General features: G+C 37.0%; 1 protein-coding gene across 4 annotated transcripts in view; it reads right to left on the bottom strand.

Annotated features, from left to right (window-relative positions):
- LOC148829777 (suppressor of tumorigenicity 7 protein homolog) overlaps positions 1-26184 on the bottom strand; it is a 69453-nt gene that overhangs the window by 22481 nt on the left and 20788 nt on the right. For 2 of the 4 annotated variants that reach the window (XM_088924329.1, XM_088924330.1), the window contains one exon: positions 3592-3674. In XM_088924329.1, the coding sequence (XP_088780455.1) occupies positions 3592-3674 (83 nt within the window). Of the gene's footprint in view, positions 1-3591; positions 3675-10446; positions 10512-12987; positions 13057-26184 lie in introns of those variants that run through there. The other 2 variants (XM_088924332.1, XM_088924331.1) reach the window with 2 other exon arrangements.

The raw sequence follows: 26184 nt of genomic DNA, 5'->3' as shown, positions 1-26184 counted from the left end.
GAGAAGCACAGGAGCACTGCGTTACAGGAAAACATTGCCGACTTTGGACAGAAGATCAAAATCCCAAACAAAATTGAGAGACAAATCTGGTGAGCAGATAAACATATACAATTCAAATGAGCAAAGGAACACCAGTAGCTAAATTAATACATACTGTATTACAGAAGTTTTATAGAATTAAATTAATAACCCAGGGAATGCTCCTCTCAACTTCAACCACAAAGTACGAGTACAGGGAATTGAAGTACACAATGGGTTTGAAGGAACACTCAGGTGTTAGACCGCTGTAGAAAAATCAAATCACAGAGGCCATTCAATATTTCCCAATGGAAACACAACCTCCTAGTTTGGAAGTGGTTATGACCCAAGCCAAGTGCCAAGTGCATGTCTTTTTACTAAACTTTCAACAGAGACTGAAACCTTTTCCATTTAACCTGAAACTGGAGCACCTAACAAAATCATTTCAAATTTTACACATTTCAAATTTGTCAACTTTGTGAAAGTACTTTATGGTTGCCATGTTGTCACAGGCAGACAAGAAAACACTGGTTTTGCCACGGGTGAGAGCGAGAGTTTGTGTGACTTATGGCGTGAAATTGGCCCTTCCTGCTCACTAGTCACTGTGAGCGAATGAGAAACATGGTCTCTGAAAAACATGAATTATCATGAGCATATTTTAGTTGGTTTTTTCAACATGTCTCTGGCCCAAGCTGTAGTCCACACCTGCTTCAAGACAACCACCATCATCCAAATACCGAAGAAAACCACAGTGACATGTCTTAATGACTACCGACCGGTGGCACTTACACCTGTCATCATGAAGTGCTTCGGGAGGCTGGTCATGAAGCGCATTAAGGACACCATTCCAAACACACTGGACCCGTACCAATTTGCCTACCGGCCCAATGCATCCACAGATGACGCAATCTCCATTGCCATACACACTGCCCTATCCTATCTGGATAAAAAGAACACATACGCAAGACTACTAGTCATCGACTTCAGCTCAGCTTTTAACATTATCATTCCAGAGAAACTAGTCAAGAAACTCAGTGCACTGGGGTCTCGGCACCACCCTCTGCAACTGGATTCGGGACTTTCTGACAGGCAGACCTCAGGCTGTCAGGCTTGTAAACCACACCTCCGGCACACTAACTCTGAACACTGGGGTCCCCACTGGGGTGTGCTTAGTCCATTACTCTACTCCCTCTACACCCATGGCTGTAAGGCCAAACACAACACCAACTCCATCATCAAGTTTGCTGATGACACCACAGTTGTAGGTCTGATCACAGACAACGATGAGAGGGCTACAGGGAGGAGGTCAATCTCCTTACAACGTGGTGTGAAGACAACAACCTCACCCTCAATGTCAGCAAAACCAAGGAGCTGATCGTTGATTTCAGGAAACTGCAAAACGGACATGCTCCTATCCATATCAATGGGACTGAACTAGAAAGGGTCAGTAACTTCAAATTCCTTGGCATTCATATCACCAAGGACCTCACATGGTCTCTCAATGCCACCTGTCTGATCAAGAAAGAGCAACAGCACCTGTACTTCCTAAGACGGTTGAAGAAGGCTAAGATATGTCCCCAGATCCTCACTAAGTTTTACAGATGCACTACAGAAAGCACACTGACAGGTTGCATCACAGTGTGGTACGGCAACTGCAGTATTGCTGACCGCAAAGCCCTACAGCGGGTGGTGAAAACTACCCAGTCCATCACTGGGGTTGCCCTCCCATCCATACAGGACATTTATGACAGATGGTGCTTGAGGAAAGCTCTAAGCATCATCAAAGACCCTACACACCCCAGCTACAGACTGTATGACCCTCTACCATCTGGATAGTGGTACCGGAAAATTCGGGCCTGGACTACCAGACTCAGAGACAGTTTTTACCCCCGCACTATCAAACTATTAAACTCCCAGCCTCTCTCACCTATGATCTAAATCTCACAGTGCCTTCTTTCTTACCAAAAACTCAAACACACATTGAAATCTACCTCTAGCTCACGTCAAAAAGCTCACTCCCCATAATTTTCTATCCTTTATTTCATTCTGTTGATGCATGTTTTTGCACATCTAATGTTGTTTTGCACATTACCTGTTACCTTTTGTTGTTTTGCACACTGCCTGTTGTCTCTTTCTTTTATCATACAATTGTATTGTTGTTTTTTTGTACTGCTTATCATCTGAGAGCATTTCGTTATACCCTACACCTGTATATGAGTATAATGACAATAAACTTGAACTTGAAACTTGGTTACTCTTTTTTGCAATACTTAAAACTATCTAGAAACATGTTGCCTTATATGTGTCAGTTTCATGAAAATATATACTATTAATATAGTAGTAAAATGTGCTTGGTCTAAAGCATGTTTACAATGTAATAGAGTCACTTTGCGTCACTGTAAGTTTTGCTCTGAATTGCAGAAAATGTTGGCAATATAATGCTACACATACATTGAAACTTTGTCTCTATAGTGATGTAAATCGGAACATCAATTGTTCAGAGGAGGTTGCGTGAAGCTGGCCTACCAGGAAAAATTGCTGCAAATAAACCATGGTGAAGAGTGCAGAATAAGAGGAAGAGACTTGCCTGGGCCAAAAAACACAGAAACTGGACCTTTGAGGCCAGCTTCACGCAAACCTCCTCTGAACAGTTGATGATGAAACATCTGTACTTCTAGTTGCATTGAGTTCAGCTTGTATTTCAGGGTCAGTTAGTCACCGGTTTCACAGACTTGTGACTCTAATGAACGTATTCTCTGATTCTGAGGTCACCTTTGGCCTGCCTGACCTTTTTCAGTCCTCATGACACTTGCAGAGTTCTTGCAATTTGTCTTAAAGACTGACCTTCATTTCTTAAAGCTTTTTTCCTTGCTTGCTAAGCACATTTTGCCATGTTCATTCAGGAATTACAAACAATTGCCCATCCTCCCTATATTTATAGCAATCGTTGACCCTCCCTTGTTTACCAATAACTGGTGACAAAAGGTAAATGAGGTAACATGTAATTTACCTGTGAGAACACCTAACAACGATAATTTTAAACTTCTTTTAGTGTTCTAACACCATGTTATACACATTTCTGACTTTTAACTAACCTTGGTTTCAGACTGAAATCTGCTTGCTTTGGGTGTTCATTTTATTGAAAATGAAAAATTAACATTTTCAATGCAGTTCACTTAAGATTATAAGTACAGGTTTATACAGTTTAAAGCACAGATAATCGTGAAAAACCTGGTTTCAAGCAGGTGTACTCAAACTTTTGACTGGTACTGTATATTTTAAAAGATAAATAAGACACTGCGTTGAAAAATAAACTCCAGTTGTAGGCTTCCTCGTTTCAATAATACTGGTCCAATAAGAACATTTTATTCAGGTAAATAGTTTAGAGTAAGGAGTTATGTCAGTTTGGGAGCTGGAAAGGAACAAGCAGTCACACCTGAAAAGCTTTTTTTCTTACTTCCTTTTACTTTTAGCATGCAGTTACTCTCTGGTTGTTCGAATATAACAGCATTACATTAATGTAGTTTGGAACTATTATTAATTATAGGTGGTAAAAAAAAGCAATAAACTTACCAATATAAGCCCAGATATTAAAGAAGAGGTTCCTGTCAGGGCGACGTAAAATTTTGGGGTCAGCGTATTTAGAAACATGCTCACTAGAGATGGAAAAAGAGAGACAACACATTAGACAATAGTTTAAAAATAGTCCAAGTCAACAAAATAAAAAAACACAAAGATGACGTGGAGTACGGAAGCTTATTAGTTCTATGGAGAAGAAATTATTTTTTGCACTTAAGATAGTATTGTATTTAAATAATATACTTTTTGCAATCATTAATTTGTGAACAATATTGCCTACTATATTAATATATTGTAATATATGCATTTATAATGTCCCTTACAAACTTGCATTGACTTTAACATCAGACAAAAACGGTCACACTCCTCTTTGTTCAAAACAATTTGTCTACAGAAGCACGTATACTGTCTTTTGTATTTATACACCTGTCAGTGTGCATTCCTGGGTTAAATGCGTGTCGTTTTCACCATTTTGGTGAAAAGTAGAAATCACACGGCTTTCCAAATGTATGATATTCTACATGTGAAACTGCAGAAAAATGTACTGTACACGGTTTTTGCTACTCTTTAAACACTGAACGGACTACATTTATGATGACTTGACAGTAAGACTTATACCTAACAGTAAACTGCAAGCAAATAATGTACAAACTGCATAACATACACCATGCAGACATTTATGAGCATTATGTTCTGTAAATCATTATTTTAAGAATGTCTGGGCTTTCAGGTGAATGTTCTGATAAGAATCAGAAGAATAAAGGAAAAGCTACAGGACCTGAAATTGTTTATTATAACTTTCTCAGAATTACAGGGTGGACGCATTGCAATTTATTGGCAAATCCTCAAACCAACCTTTGCATAGACTACTGTTAGAAGAAGGAACTTTTCAAACAGCCTCTATCCCTGTCTGTTGCCTGCAGATGTCCTGACTACAGCAGTATACAGGAATACAAAGCCTATCAGCCGACTTGTTAACTCTTTCAGACCAGGTCCTTTGCCATGAAACCTGACAATGAGTAACGTAGAGTCACCATGGAGAGGGTGAAAGTAAAGAAGGACTCTTTCAGTCCTGGAGACGCTTTAGTTACTGTGAAAGTCTGTGCATCCTCAGTCTGTAGCCAACTCCTCAATGGGAGAGCAGATGGAATACTTCAATGCTTGTTTTGCTGGCTGAAAGCAGCAGAAGAAAAAGACCCCCAGTCCTCCTGATCTCCATACTGTTGACACTGAAGAGATAGTAGCTAGAAGAGTGCTGCAGTTGACAACTGAAATGATTAAGATCTTCAAGAGGGACTGGGAGGATTTTTAAGGGGTAGTGGTAAATGTTTTTTTTTATTCCGCACTTGATTATACACAGATAATTTTTTTCCCCCCACAAAATAAATGACTACCATCTTCATGAAAGCAGCCTGTGAACCTCTCAGTATAAACAAAGTTTTAAACCGATTTGCACTGACAGATTCCAAATGCTCTGTCGCTCCAATTAATCTAACAATACAAAATGCATCCCTTTAACAGGGTAATTTAACTCAGTTATTTAGCATTGTTTTACTGAAGGTTTCTTTTGCAGAGTCACAAATGGACCAGAAGAGGAACAGTGTTATATTAGGATAACAGTTTATTTTACGTGTCATTTTCCTGCTTTGATGGAAATTTATATAACGTGTGATTAGAGTTCCCTATTTTTATAAAAGAATCATTTGTTGAAAATCTGTCACTGATCCGATAAGCCTGCCTGCTAAACTGCTTCCCTGGGCACCACTCATCTGCCCCATCCTGAGTAAATGTTTGTCAGGGCTCCCCCCTCCAGCTGGTGTCAGCTATGAAACAGCAGTCAAAATGACCCGATGCGGTCTCTCTCATTCTACGAGGGATTATTAACAAAAACACCCTCAGCTCAACGATAGTCCTTTAGCATCAGCAGATGAAACAACAGCTGTTGAAAACCAACAGTGATTCCAGGAGTAAGTTGTGTCTATCTTTCATTTAATGAATCTGAATCACTTTTTTTCCCCAGCCACCTGATTTCAAAATTGCCAAATTTTCATGCTGCAGCCCTCAGCTAAAAAACTCTGTGCCCGCACATGGGAGAATGAGGAAGAGTTGTCAGACTCTTCTGATCCACTACCATCCATCCAGCCATCATATGGCACATCTCAGGTGATGCACTTCAGTGCAAGAGGTTGAGAGCTGAATGGAGGTGATAGGCAACCCTCACCAACTGTACTGCAAGCCTGCAAATGCAGAAGGCCAGGGATTGATTAGGGGTTGACTTATTTAAGCCTGAACCAACTCGAACTGAGTGTAATTTTAATAAGTTCTTTTTAAATATGGAAAACAATTCAGCACCAAAGAACAAGAACAGATAAGGATTTCAAAAGGTTAAAGTCTGTATTTCTACAACAATTTTACCAAAACACTGTTTTACAGTATACAATGCCTAAATATGTCTAAAGGGTTAAAAGCAAAACTAACACATTTGCAGAGGAAATTTAACAAATATTTTAAATTTGGATTAATAAGCACTTTAATGCTTTCGAGCTTATAGAATATGAATAGCAGACTCATAATGCTCAACAACTGTTTCAATAAATGCAGCTCCCTTTTTCCAGTTAAATGTACTGTAGTCTTGTGAAGGTAGCTACAGTCATTTCATGCCCCATTCATGCTAGGGATCAAAAAGAAAAATAACCATCTGACACACTTAATAGTAAAAGATGTCTCCAATCATAAACTTAAAAATGCATAATTCAGATGGCTTTCGAGTTATAAGGTGCAACACACTGCACCATTCTGTCACTCTTATCTACAATGAAAATAAGATTGCAGGAGACAGAATATACACTGCCATATTTCAATGAAGAAAAAAAATTTATCAATTAGGGATTAACATCCCTAGTTTGGGAACTTCAATACAGTAGTTTGAATACAGCCGTTGACCTTTACCACGACTGAAACTATTTCACATGGTGAAAAAGAACAACACTTGTTTCTGTACAGTCTCATCAGAAAATAATGGCTTGTCATCTTCACATTGTGGAGCGCTACCCTTCTAATCCAGGAGAAAACGTATTTATCTCAAACATAATAAAGTATTCCAGAGTTCTAAATTTACAAGAGCTCAACTTTCATGCAAGTTAAAAAAAAAGTTCAGTACAAAAATAAAATTAAAATGAATGCATACTTCGGAGAACAGTTTTGATTTTATGAAAAGTTAATAAGAAAAGAGATTATTACTGAATATATTCAATACATTAGTGCTTCCAGGCTTTTCTGGACTAAGCTAATGTATATTTGCATATTATGTCTAGCATATGCATGATTGAGGTTATTTTATAGACAGCAGAGTCAGGCTTTTTTTGAAACTAGTATTCACAGTGAGTAATACAGTAGGTTAAGCATAACTCAGGCAGCACAAACCTTCAAAGGCTGCAAATATCTGATGCAAGATAAGGAATATGCTTTCTCATGTTTGTGCTGAACTTGCTTTTTGGCTCAGCAGTTTAGAGATGCTCTACAGCAGATGACATACAGTAAATAACATCAGACTTTTTCCTTTGATAGAGCTAAAGCTAACCTCCAGATCTTTACGCTAGATAGGAATCATATTATCTTAGGTCAACTGTTTTCCCATTAAAATTCAATGTGTTCCTCGTGACTACTTGCACTGAAACACCTACTTTAATACCAACATTGAGCTTTCTTTAGTTCTGAAAACAACAGTTTTAGTTCAAAAAGCCTCAAACACACAGAAAGTATGTGTTTTAAAGTACAGAAAGTACTTAACCACTTTCAAAATCAGGGGAAGCAGAAAACATCTCGAGTCTGTGCTACAAATACTATATTTCGTAATGTATATATAACTTATCTAAAGAACAAAACATTTGCAGTAAGAGACTGGAATGGGAGCGAGTCTCCACCTTCCCAAAAGGTCGGAACACTTTGGCAAAGAGGTAATATGCTTGCCTGGAAAGCCTGTGACCAGGGTTCAATTTCCTTTCCTCTCTCTAAGTGTTAAAATACTGTTGATAAGTGCATCTTTGGCAAAGCTTGCAGATAACACAGCACTAACCCAACTGCAATGTAAAGTGAATTTGTTAGTTTGGACTTTTTGACTACACAACTGAAAGCATGAAGGCGGCTCCACAGCCAAAATGTTCCAAAACAATTGTTACCCAAGTAGAAAGTACACAGTTTCAAGGAGCACGAAATAATTTGGGCAGTGTTTATGGACTAAATACAAATCAATTCATACACACACTGCAAGTGACTAGAAACCACTTTAGATACAAATTTAACATTGTTTGAAATTTCTTTCTTCATCTAGGGATGCAAAAATATTATAATAAATGTTAACAGGACAAATTACTCTCTTTTTTAAAACTTCATTCATGTTTGACAAGTCAGAAATTCTTCAAAATATATACCAAAAAAATCAACCATACTCCAAGACCCTAATTTGAATAAAATGAGATTTATTTTTTTTTTACCTGAGGGATTCATATTTTATCAATGTTTTTCCTGAATTTATTTTTTCTTATATTCCATCCTGTTTTTAGTTCATTTTACCACAGTGCCAGGTATATAAGTATCCCATAAAAAAATCTATTTTAATGATTTAAAAAGTCATGGAGACTTTCCTCATGTTTACAACTATAAATCACTGTCAGCTAACTACGTTTTAAAATGTAGGCTATGAAAATAAAGGTAGTCCATTACTGATGTATTAATGTATGGGTGGTATTAGCTTAACACAGCGCTCTGGGAACTGAACAGAATAACACTGCTGTAATGATCAAATTCTCAGACAAGCAGCACTTCTATGATGAGTCCTAAAGGTCACTGCTGAATCAGTTGTGCAAAACTAGCACTGAAGGTCTCAATGCACAATGAAATGATCTTCTCTGACTCAGCCTGGTGTCTGGCTGACAATGGGTCTTAATTCATTGCTAAAAATAAGCAAAGGAACACTTCAAAGCAAAAGCATCTGTCAGTCTTTCAGGGCAGTTGAAGACAGTTTGGACAGTTCTTTATACAAGAAAGTTGGAAGGTTCTGTTTTCCCCCTACTTATACACTACAATCACATTTAGTTTAGAATGAGTTTATGACATCACATTAAATTATCGTGAATCTGTCTACATTAACCTCATAAGGGCTTTGTGCACAAAGTATATGTGAGTAAAACATTACTACAAAACTAAATTTTTAGAAATTATCCTTGTAGCATGTATTGAACACAAAAGCATACTAATGACCACCTGCCCTGTGGTTTGTACACATTCTCAGACCAAGTTTACAATTACCAGAATTTCAAAAAATCATATTCACACTTGTACATTTTAGTGATTCTTTCAACTCCTGCTTGTAGAATTATGCTTGTGGCTCAGACTGTGATATAATGGCTACATGACACACAAGGTTTTGTGTTACCCAGTCCCATGTGTAAACATGTAGCAATTATCAACTGCTAAGAGAAATCTAAATCAGGAGCACAATACAAAACCTACCAGTGTATGATATTAATTTAAAACTGTCTAGCAATCTCAAAGCATGGAAAAAACAGGAAAAAAGGATCAAAAGCAATTACAGTTTACCTTTGTATTATGAGACCATATTAAATTGGACTTTGAAAGCTTCTTCTTGTCATCTTATGCAACATAATGTACTTGTATTTTTTTCCAGAATGGTCATCATCATGAAAAACACGGATATATGGTACTCATGCAGAAAATGTGGATAGCTATTTGAGGCCCTTCCTTGGAACAATAGTACTTCAGATACTGTACACTCTTCCCCTGACTTCTCTAAGGCTCCAAGTTTAAAAGAATCACTGTCAGCAGATCCCATCTACAGTAGTCAGGCTTTTAAAGAAACCATAAAGCAGGGTAAGTAAACTGCCCTCAGTAAAAGTGGAGGAATTGTTTTCATAGGTACAGTATAACTGAAGTAAAATGTCAGCAAAATAAACAGTAACTTGTATTTGTTTGCAAAATCAAAAGAGGAAGATCACGTACAGTACCTTAAAATAATTTCAGTACAATTTTAACAGGCATCCCCAAAATGTTCACTAGCTTAGTGTTGTTTATTACTTGAGTCACTTAAGCTTATTTGTTTATATCTTGGTTTTTCTGCAAAGATAACCAGTCCCATATTAAACACACGGCAACGATTTACAAAAACATTCTCTCCTGTACACTCACGTCTGTGAAAGTTGCAGAACAAGAATAGTAAAATCATTCTAAGTCTGTACCAAAGTTATCTTAAACTTTAAATAACAAATCTCCCTACAGCTAGAAGCCACTACAGACAGATTCTTTGCATTGATCTTCTTACATATTATACGTTCTGACAAATGAACGGCTACATGCCATGGTTTTTGATTACACATGTCAAATTTTAATAAAACAATTTAAATCTTTAAATATTTTTTTACCCTTTTCTGAAATATTTTCCCCATCTGTTATTAATAGCACTATATGATCATAACAGCTCAAGGGTGGCAATATGGCAATATTGTAGAACTATTACAGTACAGCGATGAGTTAATCGTTAATTTAGGTTTCTGACTGCAGTAGAAGTAACACTGTTTCTAAGAACAAAAATAAAATGGAAAAACTCTCTCTATTTGTTAAATATGACAAACATTTTAAAATCATTTTTAGTTCCTTTCTTCTGTAGCAAATATTAGTTTGGCACCAAAATAGCAGATTTTTGTGATTTTTTTCATACAGTACCTCAACCACCGCATATCACTCCAATTGTATTACCACCACAGTTTTTCTATTTGTACAAAGCAAAGAAAATTTTACAATCGGGGAAAAAAAAAACATTAAAAAAGGACTCACTTCTAAGCAAGGACTTCAGATTTGTGAGCATAAATTACTTGAGGATTGCAATTTAATCCTTTTTTACAGACATGTTCTTCTAAGTCCTGGCTCTGCTTCCTAGCATCTTCTAAGATTTAAGTTCAGAAAGTCTGACACGGCAATTCCTCATCTCTTCATCAGCTCTCCATCAAGCAGCTCTCCGGATTGCATTATCAGAATTAACATTCTGTTGATCTGGTCAAAGAATCGGCATGTACAAACCAAGCTCTCTCTGATACATGCACACCCCAGGGTCGGTAATGTATCTTAATGGCTTCCTCTGGGCTGCCTTCATAGCACAGAGATACAGATTCTAAACTACACATTCTAAAAACTGCTGAAGAAATAACTAACATTTCAGCACCATGTAGAACAGTGCAATTCGCTATATTATCTGTATTCAAGTAGAAGTGATTTTTTGGTCATTTAGTTTTCTTTTACTAAACATTTAAAATTGTTTCCCACCCCTGCCCCTGGATTACTCCTCTAACTTCTGCTTTTTGTTTCAGCTGAACTCCTGATTAAGCTTATTGAACATTTAATTTAACTATTTGGCTGTTAAAATTAGTTTTAGCTCCTGAATAGCAGAAGACTAGAAATTAGCTTGCACTCCAAGCCAAAAGCTGAATTTCAGAGTTCCTCTCATTTAGGTTTCATGTTAAGGTGGAATCTAACTTGTGGGTTTTATACAGTACATAAAAACAAAAACCTGTTTTTAGTAAACCTCTTACTAAAAACCTGTATCTGGGCAGTTTCTCTCATGCTGTCATTCATGCTGTACATTATTATTTGATAAGCCAGTAGTTGCACAGAAAGCGCTTTTAAACCAAGTTTAAATACATTGTGTTTGATCACATAAAGATGGTCTCAGTCAGAATCTCTCATCAAAAGTTTGGTTTAAAAGAAAATCACAAGGCACAGGGATACTACAGGAATGGGACTGGGAAAATGGCATACTCTAAAATTCAGGTCCAGAGGAAATCACCAAAGGTTTGTACAAAATACACAGCAAGCTCAAGGGTAAAATATATTTTTCGTGGCATGTTCATAGAACTATTAATACTGTAGGTGCACGAGTTGGGAACAGTGTCAGTATGTGTTGACTGCATTGTAACAAGTGAAGGTATAAAAGAATAGAATTTTGACCTTCTTCAGGTGTAGGAAAGAGAGAGGAAGGTTGCAGAGATATAACAGAGAGAACACAAGACAAAGCAGGCAAGAAAGCTTATATACTGTATCTTTTGTGTTTCTTCACACACATTTGAAGAAGGCTCAAGAGCCTAAACTTTTTTTCTTTCCTCTTTTCAGTACGGAATTAATTCTTACTTGCTCCTTTGCTATTTATTAAGTGTGTGTACATCAAAGTACACTTTGATCGCAGTCAGACACTTTGCAACAGCCTGTACAACTACGTTGCAATTAACAGCTCTCAGTTTCAAGTGAGATTCACCATTACGCGTCCTTGCAAAACAAACAGCGCATGAAACACATAATGATTGTGGTCCCTAGCTGGTTGTAAGTGACTACAGACTGACAGCCAGGCTGCTTTATTAATTCCATGATCTGTCACTGGTGACACTTGGCAAAATCAGTCAAGTAATCGGCTCGATTGAGGATGGCATAGGCCTGTTAGATTCAAGCTTCAAGCTTTCACGGGATGTTTTAAACAAGGAAATAGTTTGTTTCTTTCTGTACTAGATTCAATATTTCTTAACCTTTATCTTTTGGAGAAGAATGGAATCTACATGCAAGTTAAGAGACCATTTTTAGAGGTCATCTGTAACACAGAAGTATTATAAGAGGTACAGGTTACTTTAACTCCATGGTTTTGAACCACTCCTAGTGGATATTACTTTGTGTCCAGCTATGAATAAATTGTTACTGTTTTGCTTTAATATAAACGTAAGAAATAGAATGCAGTTTTTTTTTCATTAAATGAAAAATTCACAGTGTTTGGCTTTTTCACCATTTCTGTGCTTTTGATACAACTGAATTTCTCGGAGTCTCGTCTAGAATCTACAAATAGATAAGTTGCTAATAAATGGAAAGGCACGGTATTCAAATCCAATTTAATACTTCAAAGTGAACTGCCAAAGTTCACATTACTAATTACCTTCCACTGCATATAACACTGTGAAATAACGTGATATGAATCAACTGCATTGAGATTCATATCATCTGAAACTACTGCCTAATCACATAATGGATATTTCTGCAGTAGATTTACAATACAATTTTACATGTTATACGATTTAAAAGGTAGAAAATGCCAGACCTTCCTATGATTACTCACAAGGTGCATAGTTCTTCTCTCTGTGAATTTCTATTGCAGACTGACTATGGGGTCTCTGAAAACTGATCTCTTAGCTTGTAAAGTTGTCTTCACCACTCTGGGGACCATCCAGCCCCCCCTTCTGCTGCTCCTATGGGAGATGATCCTATTAAATTTTCATACAATTTTCTACAAAACTGGCCACTGAATGACCCACTGAGATGATGAGAACACACAGAATATCTGACCTTTTCAGAGCTTGGAGAAACGGGCCTTGTATGTTTGTTTAAAAGAATGTGTCCAAGAATGAGTCCTTTTCAGATTCAGAAAGGGAAGAAAAAGGAGCACTTTGAAGATCTACTCAATCAAGAATCCAATGTCAATGAAAGCACTTTCAATCCATGCATTCATCTGCTTCATGATATGATCATCCCAAATTTACTTCCTATATTTCCAAGCATCTCACTCAGATTCGTTATTGACAAGCTGCATGCTGGAGTGCAAATGACACACAATCCATACAGGAAGCTGATTTCCTACAACTCTGGTCCAAAACAAATACCATCCTAATTACACACTGAACCCCAGCATACAGATGACACTGTAGCACGTGAAATGGATCACCAGACAACTTTCAACAGGCAATATTTACTGAAGCATATAAAATGGGACTTAGACTTAATCCTCTGAGCGGTAAGGAAAGCATTGAACACTGAGAGCAAACTACAATTGCCAAAATTAAAAAATGTTATTAAATGTTGAAAAAAAGACATAAAAAACAGAATTAGGCCATCCAGTTTTATCAGCTTGTCATCCTCCAGAGGATTTTCTATTAACATCAAAGTTCCCTGAGAGAAAGTCAAATCGTAACAATTGTCTGAATACCGGCAAAACGTTCGTCAGAAAAAGCAAGCCTCTAAAGGGGTACAAGAAAATATTTTTCCCAACTACTTAACGTGACTGTGTTGCACGCATGAGAAAAAACGCTTCCGAGAGCCTCCCTCAACCTCATCAAGCTGCCGAGTTTATAACCCAGACAGGGGGGGACTGAACTCAAACACAACACAAGTTGTGCTGTTTTTCCTTTTCATTTTGTTATTTTATTTACATTTCTACCCACTATGTCAACCACGGCAGTGGAATGGTACTTGACTTACGTTCACTGATCGCTAAACACGTCTTTGTGTAGTTCCATGCTTCAGAGAATACCGCACTGAAGAAGAACTAATTATCTCATTCCCTGTGCCCCTTTCTTTATGTTGAAAGGGTTATTTCACAGCCACATCTGCCACAGTGGTTGGGGGGAAAAAAATGAAACATTACTGTTTGTCCCATCAAGTTAAAACAGTTTTATTGATTGTACATCACACAGTCATGGGGCTGCACTGCAATGAGTTTGCAATATAATGGGCTGCATAGTGATGGGGCTTCTGTTGTAACGGGCTATGCGGCAGTGTCATTGCAGTTTGAGTTTTGCAGCAATGTGGTGATAAATTCCAATAATGCTGCAGGTCTGCACTCATTTTACTTAGTTCCAGGAATTATTTGTGCTGACTGCTGGAGTTTTTAACTTTCTTAAGTCTCCTTAAAGCACCTCCCTGAGGATTTAAAAGTTTTTAAGTTTTGGAACAATTCTGAAATCAACCCTCATTCAAAGAGAAGACTGTGAAATTCTTCATTAGGGGCTTTTGTACTGCTTTTGCTCCTTATTTGTAAAAGTGCAAGGAGTGGAGTTCTGGCTATAAACTACAATTTTGCAGCTTGAAACCTAACAAATCACATAGTAAAGTTAGACTTTTGGACACTGAATTGTGAATTTAAAAATCTCATTAGTGTTCAGAATTCATAACACAAGAAACAAGGTAACTACGATAAACGTGCTGAACAACCGAAAGGTTAACTTGCACTCAAACAAAACATGTCTAACTACAGAGGCCATCAAGAAAAACAAGACTCTTTAATCCTGTGCAGGTTAATCAAGGTCTTAGAGATCTCAGTTTGTATCTACACAATACTGAAGGCTGGCACAGACATTTCCAAGATCAAGGAATTCTTAAACCCACTGAAAACTGCTATAATTATCTTCCATTTAGGCTGAACTTTTGGACATTCGTACAGTACATCTTCTTAATCAGTGCAATACCAGAAATCTCCTGTCTTAGGTTCCACCTGAGTTGTTTTGCTAGCATGGTGATATCAAGTTGGCCTTTTAATACGGAATTCTAACTGTTTTCCTTTTCAAATATCTCTTTTCCATAGGTATTACTATTAATAAGATCACATTTCAATTCCCAGTCCTAAGGTCTGTTAGCATTCTTTAGCCATAGCTAGTCATTGCTATTCATTTCAGACAAATCTATTTGTAAAGGCTCTACAGTAAGTATTTAGAGACATACATGTAATTGACCATGACCAGACAGGTTTCTTGAAGGGGCCTGTTTGCTTCCAATAATAAAGCACCTCTTCCATATTCTGGATCAGGCCCTTTCACTACATTCTGCAGAGATAACATTAGAACGGAACTATAATGGAACATTACTTTAGAATGTAACTTTCTATGGGCTGTAAGAGAATGTTTTGGTATTGGACAGTAATTTAGCAATATAATCCATACCTCACACAGTAGCTCAACCAGATCGTGTATAGGCCACGCAATTAAGCTCTTCGCAGCAGGAAATAAGCTGAGGTATTTAACAAGGTTGCCCATTATCATTATTGTTCTTTTTTAGACCCACTTTCACTGATAATTAGCCAAAATAGTAGTCATTACTTTCACTAACATATTTCACTCAAAGTTCATGACATTCTCCTGTTTTTTTTAGATTTCTAGTGCAGTTTCACAGTCTAAAAATCTATTTAATAACCTTAGTAGGTACTTTGGACAAAAGCTGAAAGGGTTCTCCATGAGCAAAATCACTTGACACATGCAAACTGATCCACACAGGAAGTGAGATCATTCATTCTGTAAATAGTATACATATTACAATAGTGATTGTGAGCGGCAGGAAGCTACACGTGAAAGTGATCTGGGTATTTATGTACTGTAGATTCCGGGAGTCATTATAAAGATAATATGGGGAAACAAAAAAGAAAATGTTTGGCTATGTAGCAAAATGTGTGGAATTTAATAATAATAATTGCTTACACTTATATAGCGCTTTTTCTGGACAGTCCACTCAAAGCGCATTACAGGTAATGGGGACCTCCCTCCACCACCACCAATGTGCAGCACCCACCTGGATGATGCAACGGCAGCCATAGTGCGCCAGAACGCTCACCACACATCAGCTATCAGTGGGGAGGAGAGCAGAGTGATGAAGCCAATTCATAGATGGGGATTATTAGGAGGCCATGATTGGTACAGGCCAATGGGAAATTTGGCCAGGATGCCGGGGTTACACCCCTACTCTTTTCGAGAAACACCCTGGGATTTTTAATGACCACAGAGAGTCAGGACCTCGGATTTAAATCAAAGGGAACTATACTCAAGTTTTATAATACTTCTGTAAGAGCTCATTTAGAATATTATTTGTTCTCTTTTGGCTAGAATACTACAAAGAGAATACTGTAATCTTAGAATTCAAAGAAGAGCTACAAGAATAATTTCTCGTCTCAGGGGATTGTCATAAAGCTTTGAAGAACTAGTAAAAACCAATTCTATGTAGAGCAAAGGAGATTCGATGTGGGTTTATACAATGTTTAACAGTATAGTCAGAGTCGGTCTAGATGACTACTTCAGACTCGACATTTACTGTTCTCTGCCTTAAACAGGAACCTTTTCATTTACATAGTTAGGGGTGTCTTGAACAGATTCTCAACCAGGTGGTAAGGTCCAAATGCTGGGGTCTTTCAAGAAGCAGCTGGGAAAGATTTTGGATTCACCTAACTAGTAAACTATCAAATGAGAAAATGAGCTGGATGACCTTTTCTTTGAAAACAGTGTTATATTCTTGAACTGTACGTTTATAAAATAAATGAAATCTGTCCTAGCTGAATTGAATCCCACAGGATTAAACATTCCTCCCCCCCATGTTCATATTAATTTGAAGCAGTCAGGTTCTATCTATCTATATTTGGGTATTATGATCCTTCCTTATTTCAGCAGATTCATAACGAACATTATGGAGGTTCTGAATACAATTAAAGCAGATTTGACCAAGCAGTTTTCTTTGTAGGCTATGCTAAATGGAAAGATTTTGATTAGAAAAATGAATTAATTATTTTCCATCATCTCATTTTAACTGAAGTACCAAGTATAAATTACTTTTATTACTACTAGTTTAATTAGGATGTGTGAATGGCTGTAAGTGTGGTTAATAACTCTGCAAAGCATGATCGTTTTAAGGAAGCGGTCAAATTTTGAAGCATCAGCTTAAAGCCACCTAACTTAGGAGGCGAAAATTAAACCATTTAGTCTCCAGGAGCTTCTTTTTATTCCCAAGACCAGGCCAGTCTCTCCAGAAGAGGTTGAATAAATGCAAACTTGGCATTCCAACTGAAATTTTATTATCTCTCTCCAGTCTGGACTATTTTTTAGTGATGGGCTCTTTTACTACACTCTCTGGTTTAGAAAGGCTGTTGCACACATTTCAGTCTAAAGGGCGACTTCTTTGCTCTCTAAGTGACTCTAGCTCAGCCCTTCCTGCCTATGAGATATGCTTTTCCTTTACCTCATTCAGAGCCTGACCTAGTAGTAGAGTCACTACCAGGAGCCTAGTCTCAATCTCTAGATCTTCAATCACGGAGCAGAACAACTGAATTCCATAAAACAGCATATACTGTACGACCCAGGGCAAAGCATGGGTCACAGATGTCAATCTTGTATTGCTCCAAACAAGCCCACAGACTACTAGACTGTGACTTTCACAGCAGATGTCCTGTTGATCAATGCTGACTTTAATCACGAACGATGATGGATACATGACGAATTAACCCATTGTACCTTGCATCTAATATACTCTTTAAATCTTTCTAGGTCAGATTTTAGACAAAGCCATAGAATTAAAACGTCCCTTGTTAGGACAATTTATGATTTTCTGATGGCTTCAGTCTCTGGGTAACTTATTCCCCAGTATTCTCCTGCTTCTGAATTAAAGCATAGTTTTTGATATGGTCAATCATGGCATTCCATTGGAGCACTTAGAAAATTATACAGAGATCGCCAGTACGTCCCTTAGTCGATTTGGCTGCTATTTGGCTCATATGAGCCAATTCCTAAATCTTTTAAACCTGATGTTGTCCCGCTTACTAAGGGAATTTTACAGGATTATGTGCTAGAATCTTTACTATTTAGGAATTACAATACATGTTGCCTCTTCTTCACTGCTATGCTGATGACGAATGGATTGACTTGCAGGCAAACCGGATACTGCTGCTGAGGTGACTGCACTTTACAGGTGCCTCTGTCGTACAAAGCTGTGGACGTCACAGAACTGTTTCAAGCTCAATTGCAAAAAGACTGAGGCTATAGATTTGCAAATATCACAAGGGTAATGTTTTCTCACCTGTGTGTAACGCCACTCAGCTCTATCTGATGATGAAATATTGATGCATACTTTTATTTCATCTAGATTAACCTACTGCAAATTCTTACTTGGTAGGGTGTCTAACAGGGCACTTAACAGACTTCAGTACATCCAGAAGCTAGTAAACCCTATCTTCAAAAAAATACCTTCAAGATATTACTTCCATCTTATATAAATTGTACTTATTCCCTGATAAATTAACAGCAGGCATCTCTGCTCTCCTACATGTGTAAGGCACTGGATTTCCTAATATAGGGATATTTTAGTCTAAAAATTAAAAATGAGATCTGCTTGGTTGTGACTTCTTAACCTACCAAAGACTGGGCTCTAATGGGTGATAAAGCCTTTTCTTGTGCAGCATTATTTTCACTGCTCAAATCCATCGCAAATTGAGAATTTTAAACTTCAAGATCTGTTTTCATTCAAGTTCATAATGTATAAGCTGGTTTTCCTATTTACTGGGTCAATTAATATTTTATTGGGTCAAATCACAGTGCCTTTTTCTTTTTTTTTTACTGGTTACATGTATTATATGAACATTGAACAAAGCTTTTAGTTTTTTTTTAAAGTGCCTATAAATAGAAGTACTATATATTTTAATCAACAGGTTTTATGAAGATAGTCATTGTTCCTCAGCCTCTTAAACGTATACAATAAATCATGGGTATTTTTTTCTTTTGCGAAATAGCTTATAAAGCTATTTGCAGTACTCTCCTCTATCATAGTGAAATGGCTTCTCAGATGCTGTTCATAATCTAAACTAAGAACAACATATGATGACGTCAATTAAAATAACCATTATAATTTGATTAACAATTTCACCAAATGGTAATCGATATAAAAAAGGAATTTTTATGAATGCAATCCCTCCTGCTGCCAAGTCAAAAATAATAAACAATGTACTGTACAGGCACATCATTACAAGGTTTACATATCCAACAAAAATAGCTGGAGAAAGCAGTTAATATTGTACCATTCTGCAGCTCTGGCAGTCATGTAACCATGGCAACAGAAACAGCTGGTTGCTGTCAGGTCTAACCAAGGAAAGTACCATTGGTTTATCAAACTGCCATTTCCAGTAAACAAACCTCACATGTCTAAAATAAGATAAGAAAACTAATTTACAGCATTTCAAGCCATGATAAGAAGCATTTTAATTTAGAATAATATCCTCTCTCACAGCTAATAGTTGTCCAGATCAAATATTTTTATGACAACACTGAAACCTTACAGACTACTCCTCCCAGATCTAAGAAATTATCCAAATGTTAAAACAGAAAATAAAATATTTTTTGCCTAAAATGAAAGCCTGTGTTTTTTCAAAACAAAGCACATAATAAAATAACTGTAAATACTTGGCTTCATCACTTTTTAAAAAAATATTCTTTTTAGATATTAGTCTTGCTTTGGTCTATTTGATCACACAAATGATTGCTCTTTTCTAGCACAATTCTAAGTGAAAGCTCATGATATAAAATATTATCTAGATTTAAACAGAAATTAGTTTACACTATTATGCTACCCTATGAGGTAAAACATTTAACTCTAAATGAAATTTTAAAAAATGCTTTAACTTCAAATAAGGTTTACATTTTCTAAACTTGGGGACTCATGGGACTATTTTGGTTTCCTATCAAGGTACTTTAGAACAGAAAATCTTTTTTATTCAGAAAATTACAAGTTAGTGTCAAACATCATGTTCAATAAAAATAAGGAAAAAGTTAGAGCAACCTAGATTTTGGGGAGTGCCACATTCTGTATTAAGACCACTGCTCAAAATGTTTATCAATCATCTAAATGCCAGTATAGTTAGTAAACTAGTCAAGTTTGCAGATAAATTCTCCCAATACAGGAGAAGTAGCAAACACTGCAGAATCTGCAAATGAAAAAAGCACAAAATCAAGACTATACATGCATGTTTTAAAAAAGTACGGATGCAAAATGGAAAACACTAGCTTGAAAAAAAACGTAGGTATTTATGTTGACACATTTTTACTTCTAAACAATGCAAGGAAGCAATCAAACAGCAAACAAGATCAATACAGTGCCTTGCGAAAGTATTCGGCCCCCTTGAACTTTTCAACCTTTTGCCACATTTCAGGCTTCAAACATAAAGATATAAATTTTTTATTTTATGTGAAGAATCACCAACAAGTGGGACACAATTGTGAAGTGGAACGAAATCTATTGGATTTTTGAAACTTTTTTAACTAATAAACAAATGAAAAGTGGGGCGTGCAAAATTATTCGGCCCCTTTACTTTCAGTGCAGCAAACTCACTCCAGAAGTTCAGCGAGGATCTCTGAATGATCCAATGTTGTCCTAAATGACTGATGGTGATAAATAGAATCCACCTGTGTGTAATCAAGTCTCTGTATAAATGCACCTGCTCTGTGATAGTCTCAAGGTTCTGTTGAAAGCGCAGAGAGCATCATGAAGACCAAGGAACACACCAGGCAGGTCCGTAATACTGTTGTGGAGAAGTTTAAAGCCGGATTTGGATACAAAAAGATTTCCCAAGCTTCAAACATCCCAAGGAGCACTGTGCAAGCGATCATCTTGAAATGGAAGGAGTATCAGACCCCTGCAAATCTACCAAGACCTGGCCGTCCCTCTAAACTTTCAGCTCAGACAAGGAGAAGACTGATCAGAGATGCAGCCAAGAGGCCCATGATCACTCTGGATGAACTGCAGAGAACTACAGCTGAGGTGGGAGAGTCTGTCCATAGGACAACAATCAGTCTTACACTGCACAAATCTGGCCTTTATGGAAGAGTGGCAAGAAGAAAGCCATTTCTCAAAGATATCCATAAAAAGTCTCGTCTAAAGTTTGCCACAAGCCACCTGGGAGACACCCCAAACATGTGGAAGAAGGTGCTCTGGTCAGATGAAACCAAAATCGAACTTTTTGGCCACAATGCAAAACGATATGTTTGGCGTAAAAGCAACACAGCTCATCACCCTCAACACACCATCCCCACTGTCAAACATGGTGGTGGCAGCATCATGGTTTGGGCCTGCTTTTCTTCAGCAGGGACAGGGAAGATGGTTAAAATTGAGGGGAAGATGGATGCAGCCAAATACAGGACCATTCTGGATGAAAACCTGTTGGAGTCTGCAAAAGACCTGAAACTGGGACGGAGATTTATCTTCCAACAAGACAATGATCCCAAACATACAGCAAAATCTACAAAGGAATGGTTCACAAATAAACGTATCCAGGTGTTTGAATGGCCAAGTCAAAGTCCAGACCTGAATCCAATCGAGAATCTGTGGAAAGAGCTGAAAACTGCTGTTCACAAACGCTCTCCATCCAACCTCACTGAGCTCGAGCTGTTTTGCAAGGAAGAATGGGCAAGAATTTCAGTCTCTCGATGTGCAAAACTGATAGAGACATACCCCAAGCGACTTGCAGCTGTAATCGCAGCAAAAGGTGGCTCTACAAAGTATTAACGCAAGGGGGCCGAATAATTTTGCACGCCCCACTTTTCATTTTTTTATTAGTTAAAAAAGTTTCAAAAATCCAATAGATTTCGTTCCACTTCACAATTGTGTCCCACTTGTTGGTGATTCTTCACATAAAATAAAAAATTTATATCTTTATGTTTGAAGCCTGAAATGTGGCAAAAGGTTGAAAAGTTCAAGGGGGCTGAATACTTTCGCAAGGCACTGTATATAAGGAACAAGTAAAGGTTTATTCCATGCTGAAAAGAGAAAAAAAGAAACAACATTTCAGCTGTGGAGCCTTCTTTGGGTGTGAGAAAGAGAGGGAAGTCATTTCAGCATGGAATAAACCTTTACTTGTTCCTTTGCATGCTGACGCAGCTACCTACTGTACTTGAAGATTAGAATACATACATTTTTCGTAATTCTGGTCTTTTTTTACACAAAGGATTGTGAGGGTCAGGAACAAGTCACCCAACCATAGTACTGAAGATGAAACACTAAAATAATTCCATCATAGCACATCCTGTCCCTACAATTGATTTTCAGTTACATGTAGTTAGAACCATGTGGTTAAGAGGTGCAAATAAAGATGCAAAAAGTATAGTCTGATTTTCATGTCACATTGACCTTAACATCACAATATATGCTTCTTAAAAATTATATTTAAATATTTAAAAATATTAATCTTAACACTGCACTGGGGAGCAGCATCTGAAATAAATTTCAAATTTCAATAAGGTTCCTCTCCTCCTTATGGCCTCAACTGTTATAGAATCTTATATTCTTCAAGAAGAAGCAAAAACACTTTTCTAACAATCATGGGTCATTATTGAAGCTGCTTACCAAATAAAAACGAACAACTTCATCTCAGAATTTCTTAGTCATCACTGGGTAACGTGGCTCTACACAGCATGTACTAAAAGCATGATAGTAACATAGGAATTTACTATCCTTTCAGAGAGACAGCAAATGCTGTAGAGTTGTATAATACAGACCTATGCATAATTCATGAAAAAATGAACTAGAATGGCAAACCCGCCCCAGGATTTACCTTCAGAGCCAATTCAATACTCTGTGTCTGGTTCCTATAACAGCCGAGTCCATTTTCAGTTTGTGATATACAATAGTAGAAATATACACCCAGAAAAATAGCCCGGTGCCGGTCCATTACAAAATCAATTAAACTAATTGGCAGGCCGCTACCCTTGTTCATTCAGAAAACAAACAACATATTTTCACATCAGGTGTGTGGTTCTTGGCTTTAATGTGAATTTGCAATACCTAGGGACCTACAGTACAATGAATCTGTTACATAATTTGGTCTCTTTTTATGAAGCTTGTACAGATGTCCCTGTATATTTTCTGCATATTGTGTGGGAAAGTGGGAGAGTGGGAAAACAATCTAGCTCTTTTTAGACCCACACGCCAGAGAATGTAATTCATGAGCAAATTCATAATTACGTTTTTGCAGCAAAAATAAACTCAAATGGACAAATTACCCATTCTGCTTTATGAAAAACCATCCTCAACTATTGGTCTTGCATAGCTACAACACAAACACAGCACCACGACACTAAGATATCCAGAGTGTGCAAACAACTAATGGGTTTAACAATTTTAAACTATGTCAATATACTTCTATCACACTGACGTCAGGGAAACAACTGAGGCATTACTACTGTGGCAAATGTAAAAAAAAACGCATATGAGCCTATCTGAACAAAGCAAAATTCAGTAAAATACAGGGAAGAATAATCTGACCTCTCAGTAGTCTGCATCTCTGTCATAAAGTGTGGTTAGAAAGTGTCCAGCCCATGTTCACTGTTCCATACTACTGCCTTTTACATCAAACAGAGTAATGTGAGAAAATTTCCAATCTTAGCAATTCAAAAATGTTCTTCATATATAACATGCATCAATTTGGATTTTATACCATCCAGTACCCTGAAAGATTTCCCAGGGAGATTTCTGGAAGATCCAGTAATACTTTTGTTAATGTCATCCGCCGGTACTGCATAAATATGTGTTAAAGTACATATACTGCATTTATATACGTACATACGAGATAGGCACTTCCAAACGCCAGCTCTATCCTGCAATTTATGCAGTTGTATGACTTGGACAACTGATCTGGCATTGGAAAGCATGTCTTTGCTTGGCACAAACTCATAAGTCAAGTCACCCATCCACTCAACATTTAATGTCACACAGCAATGGTTCTGAAGGTAGGACGTTAATGAACCGCTAATTACATCTTGTCTTCAAAACTGTTGGTATTAGGATAGCCTTGATAGACAGGTCACTCGCTGCAACTAATGTTTCCACCAACCTAACAGTGTGCATCTTGTTTTGCGAATGCTAGATATTTGGTTTTAGTGGCTAAGCATAACGTATCAAAGCTTAAAAGGCACAGTAAGCCTAGCCTTGAATGTCCTTGGAGCTTTTACTCACAGGAAGAAAAAGTGGGAGGGTGATATGCATTTCATCTCTTTAATTTTGTGGGCTATAAATGCAAAAATAGCATCTAATGTAGTATCACATGAATACAAATCTACATTCACTTAAAACTCAAATCTTACAAATTACGATGTCTAAATATTAACAACTTACAAGGGAATGCATACATGACAAACAAATTAAAAAACAAAACAAAGGAAAAACTAGCCTCACCGAAACCACCTACCTCACTTTTAGAAAAGCACTCAACAACCATAGAAAAATTTATGACAAGGAAATTTGTCAGTCATGAAAACTGAGATGTTTTTTTTTTAAAAGGCAACGTACCTGAGACACACCAAGAATTCCCCCCACTTTAAATGCAATAAATACTTTTCAATGATTAAAACAATAAAAACATTTAACAGACATCTAAAACAAGAGATGAATCCCATCAGATGTTTAACAGTCAGAGCAATCCTAGCAACATACACAACGTGTAGAAACTGCAAGTGTGAAAACTGCAGTGAGGGAGATGGAAAAACAGTTTGTCTTGAGGAATCGCAGGAAGTGTCTGTGAAAATAGTATGCAACCCAAGCTACAAGCAAAGAATAACAATCAGTTAATCAACTTTGAAAGCATGAGGCTTTCTGTTCTGTGTAGCATACACTACTTGAAGAAAACTTTTTAAACCTGAAATTAATTAGATTAGAGTTGGCTCACTTAACCCTGTTCCCATGTCCCAGTGCCTTTTATTCTATAGTATACTAAATCTTCTGTATATTTTTTATCACATCTAAATGATTCCGTAAACTAGCTATTGCCATATGGCATTCAAATTATAGATTATAACTCATTCCATCTGGTGAACATTCCTGAGCTCAATATAATCCCACCGGATCAATGTCAACTCACTCCATATAGATTCCGAAACCTCAGTGGAGAAATAAAAGTGAAAATAAACTCCCTGACAGTCTTTTATGTAGCTGTACTGAATGCTCTGATTTTTTTTTAAAAAGGAAATGAAACCAGAAAATTTCACTTTAATATTTTTAGTGTTCCAGTTCAACACTTGATAAAATGGAACTGGGTAAAAAGCAATAAATGCACATGCCACTGTTTTTGAGAAACAAAACACTTCTACTATAACAAGGCAAACAGTCTTTGACTTCAATATTGAGGTGATAAAGGCAGAAATAGATGAGTCTGAGCAGAACATTTCAATCCCATTCATTGCTTAAGTAACAATAAATGTATTAACCTGGAACAGTGATGCTGGAAATATTTAATTGCGATTTTAAACAAATTTGAATTAAATAATGAGAAATATATACTTGAATAATAAAAACAAATCTGAATTTAACAACAAACAATATTTAGACAGAGGTAACAGAATGTTACATAATTAGCTTCCACATGCAGACACCAGCAGATAAGACTCTAAAGAATATGAAAACAAATGCTGTAACTTCTGCCTCCTATTACACTTCCTGAACATGGCTTTATAAAGCAGGGAAAACCGCTTAAGCCACAAGTCAGTCTCCTAGGAGCGGTGCCCAGCTTGGCACTGAAGGAAGAAAATATCTTCCAGTGGGAATTTGTTCATTTAATGAGAAAAATTCAGAGGTCAATCTTAATCTTGATTCCAAAGTGTGCTGACAGTGACCTTGGCAAAAAAAAAAGAACTGAGGTTCTAAAAGATGTTTTTGTGAAATTGCATCCACATTACCAAGAAAACATGCCCTTACTTTTTTAACAGCACGTTTTCCAGAAAGGCGCAGAGAAGAAAAGTTCACCCCATATATATATATAATTTAAATGTGTACTTTTCTGCAAAACTGGAAATCCACTACAAGATCCATCGGTCATTTTACTGTAGCAGACTGGACAGATTTTATTACAAATTTCACAAAGCAAAAGTGATTTATTTCTACATTTTTTATACCGAGAACAACTGGCATTGAGTCTTGTGGTATGGAAAACCATCTTTGTGTTTTATAGCTTTCCTTATTTTCAGAAGGAATGACTTTTTCTTC

This window comes from Atractosteus spatula, chromosome 8, assembly GCF_055471065.1.
Source record: "Atractosteus spatula isolate fAtrSpa1 chromosome 8, fAtrSpa1.hap1, whole genome shotgun sequence".
NCBI lineage: Eukaryota > Metazoa > Chordata > Actinopteri > Semionotiformes > Lepisosteidae > Atractosteus > Atractosteus spatula.
The sequence above is the reverse complement of the archived record's forward strand: the minus strand, read 5'-3'. Positions and strand labels throughout refer to the sequence as shown.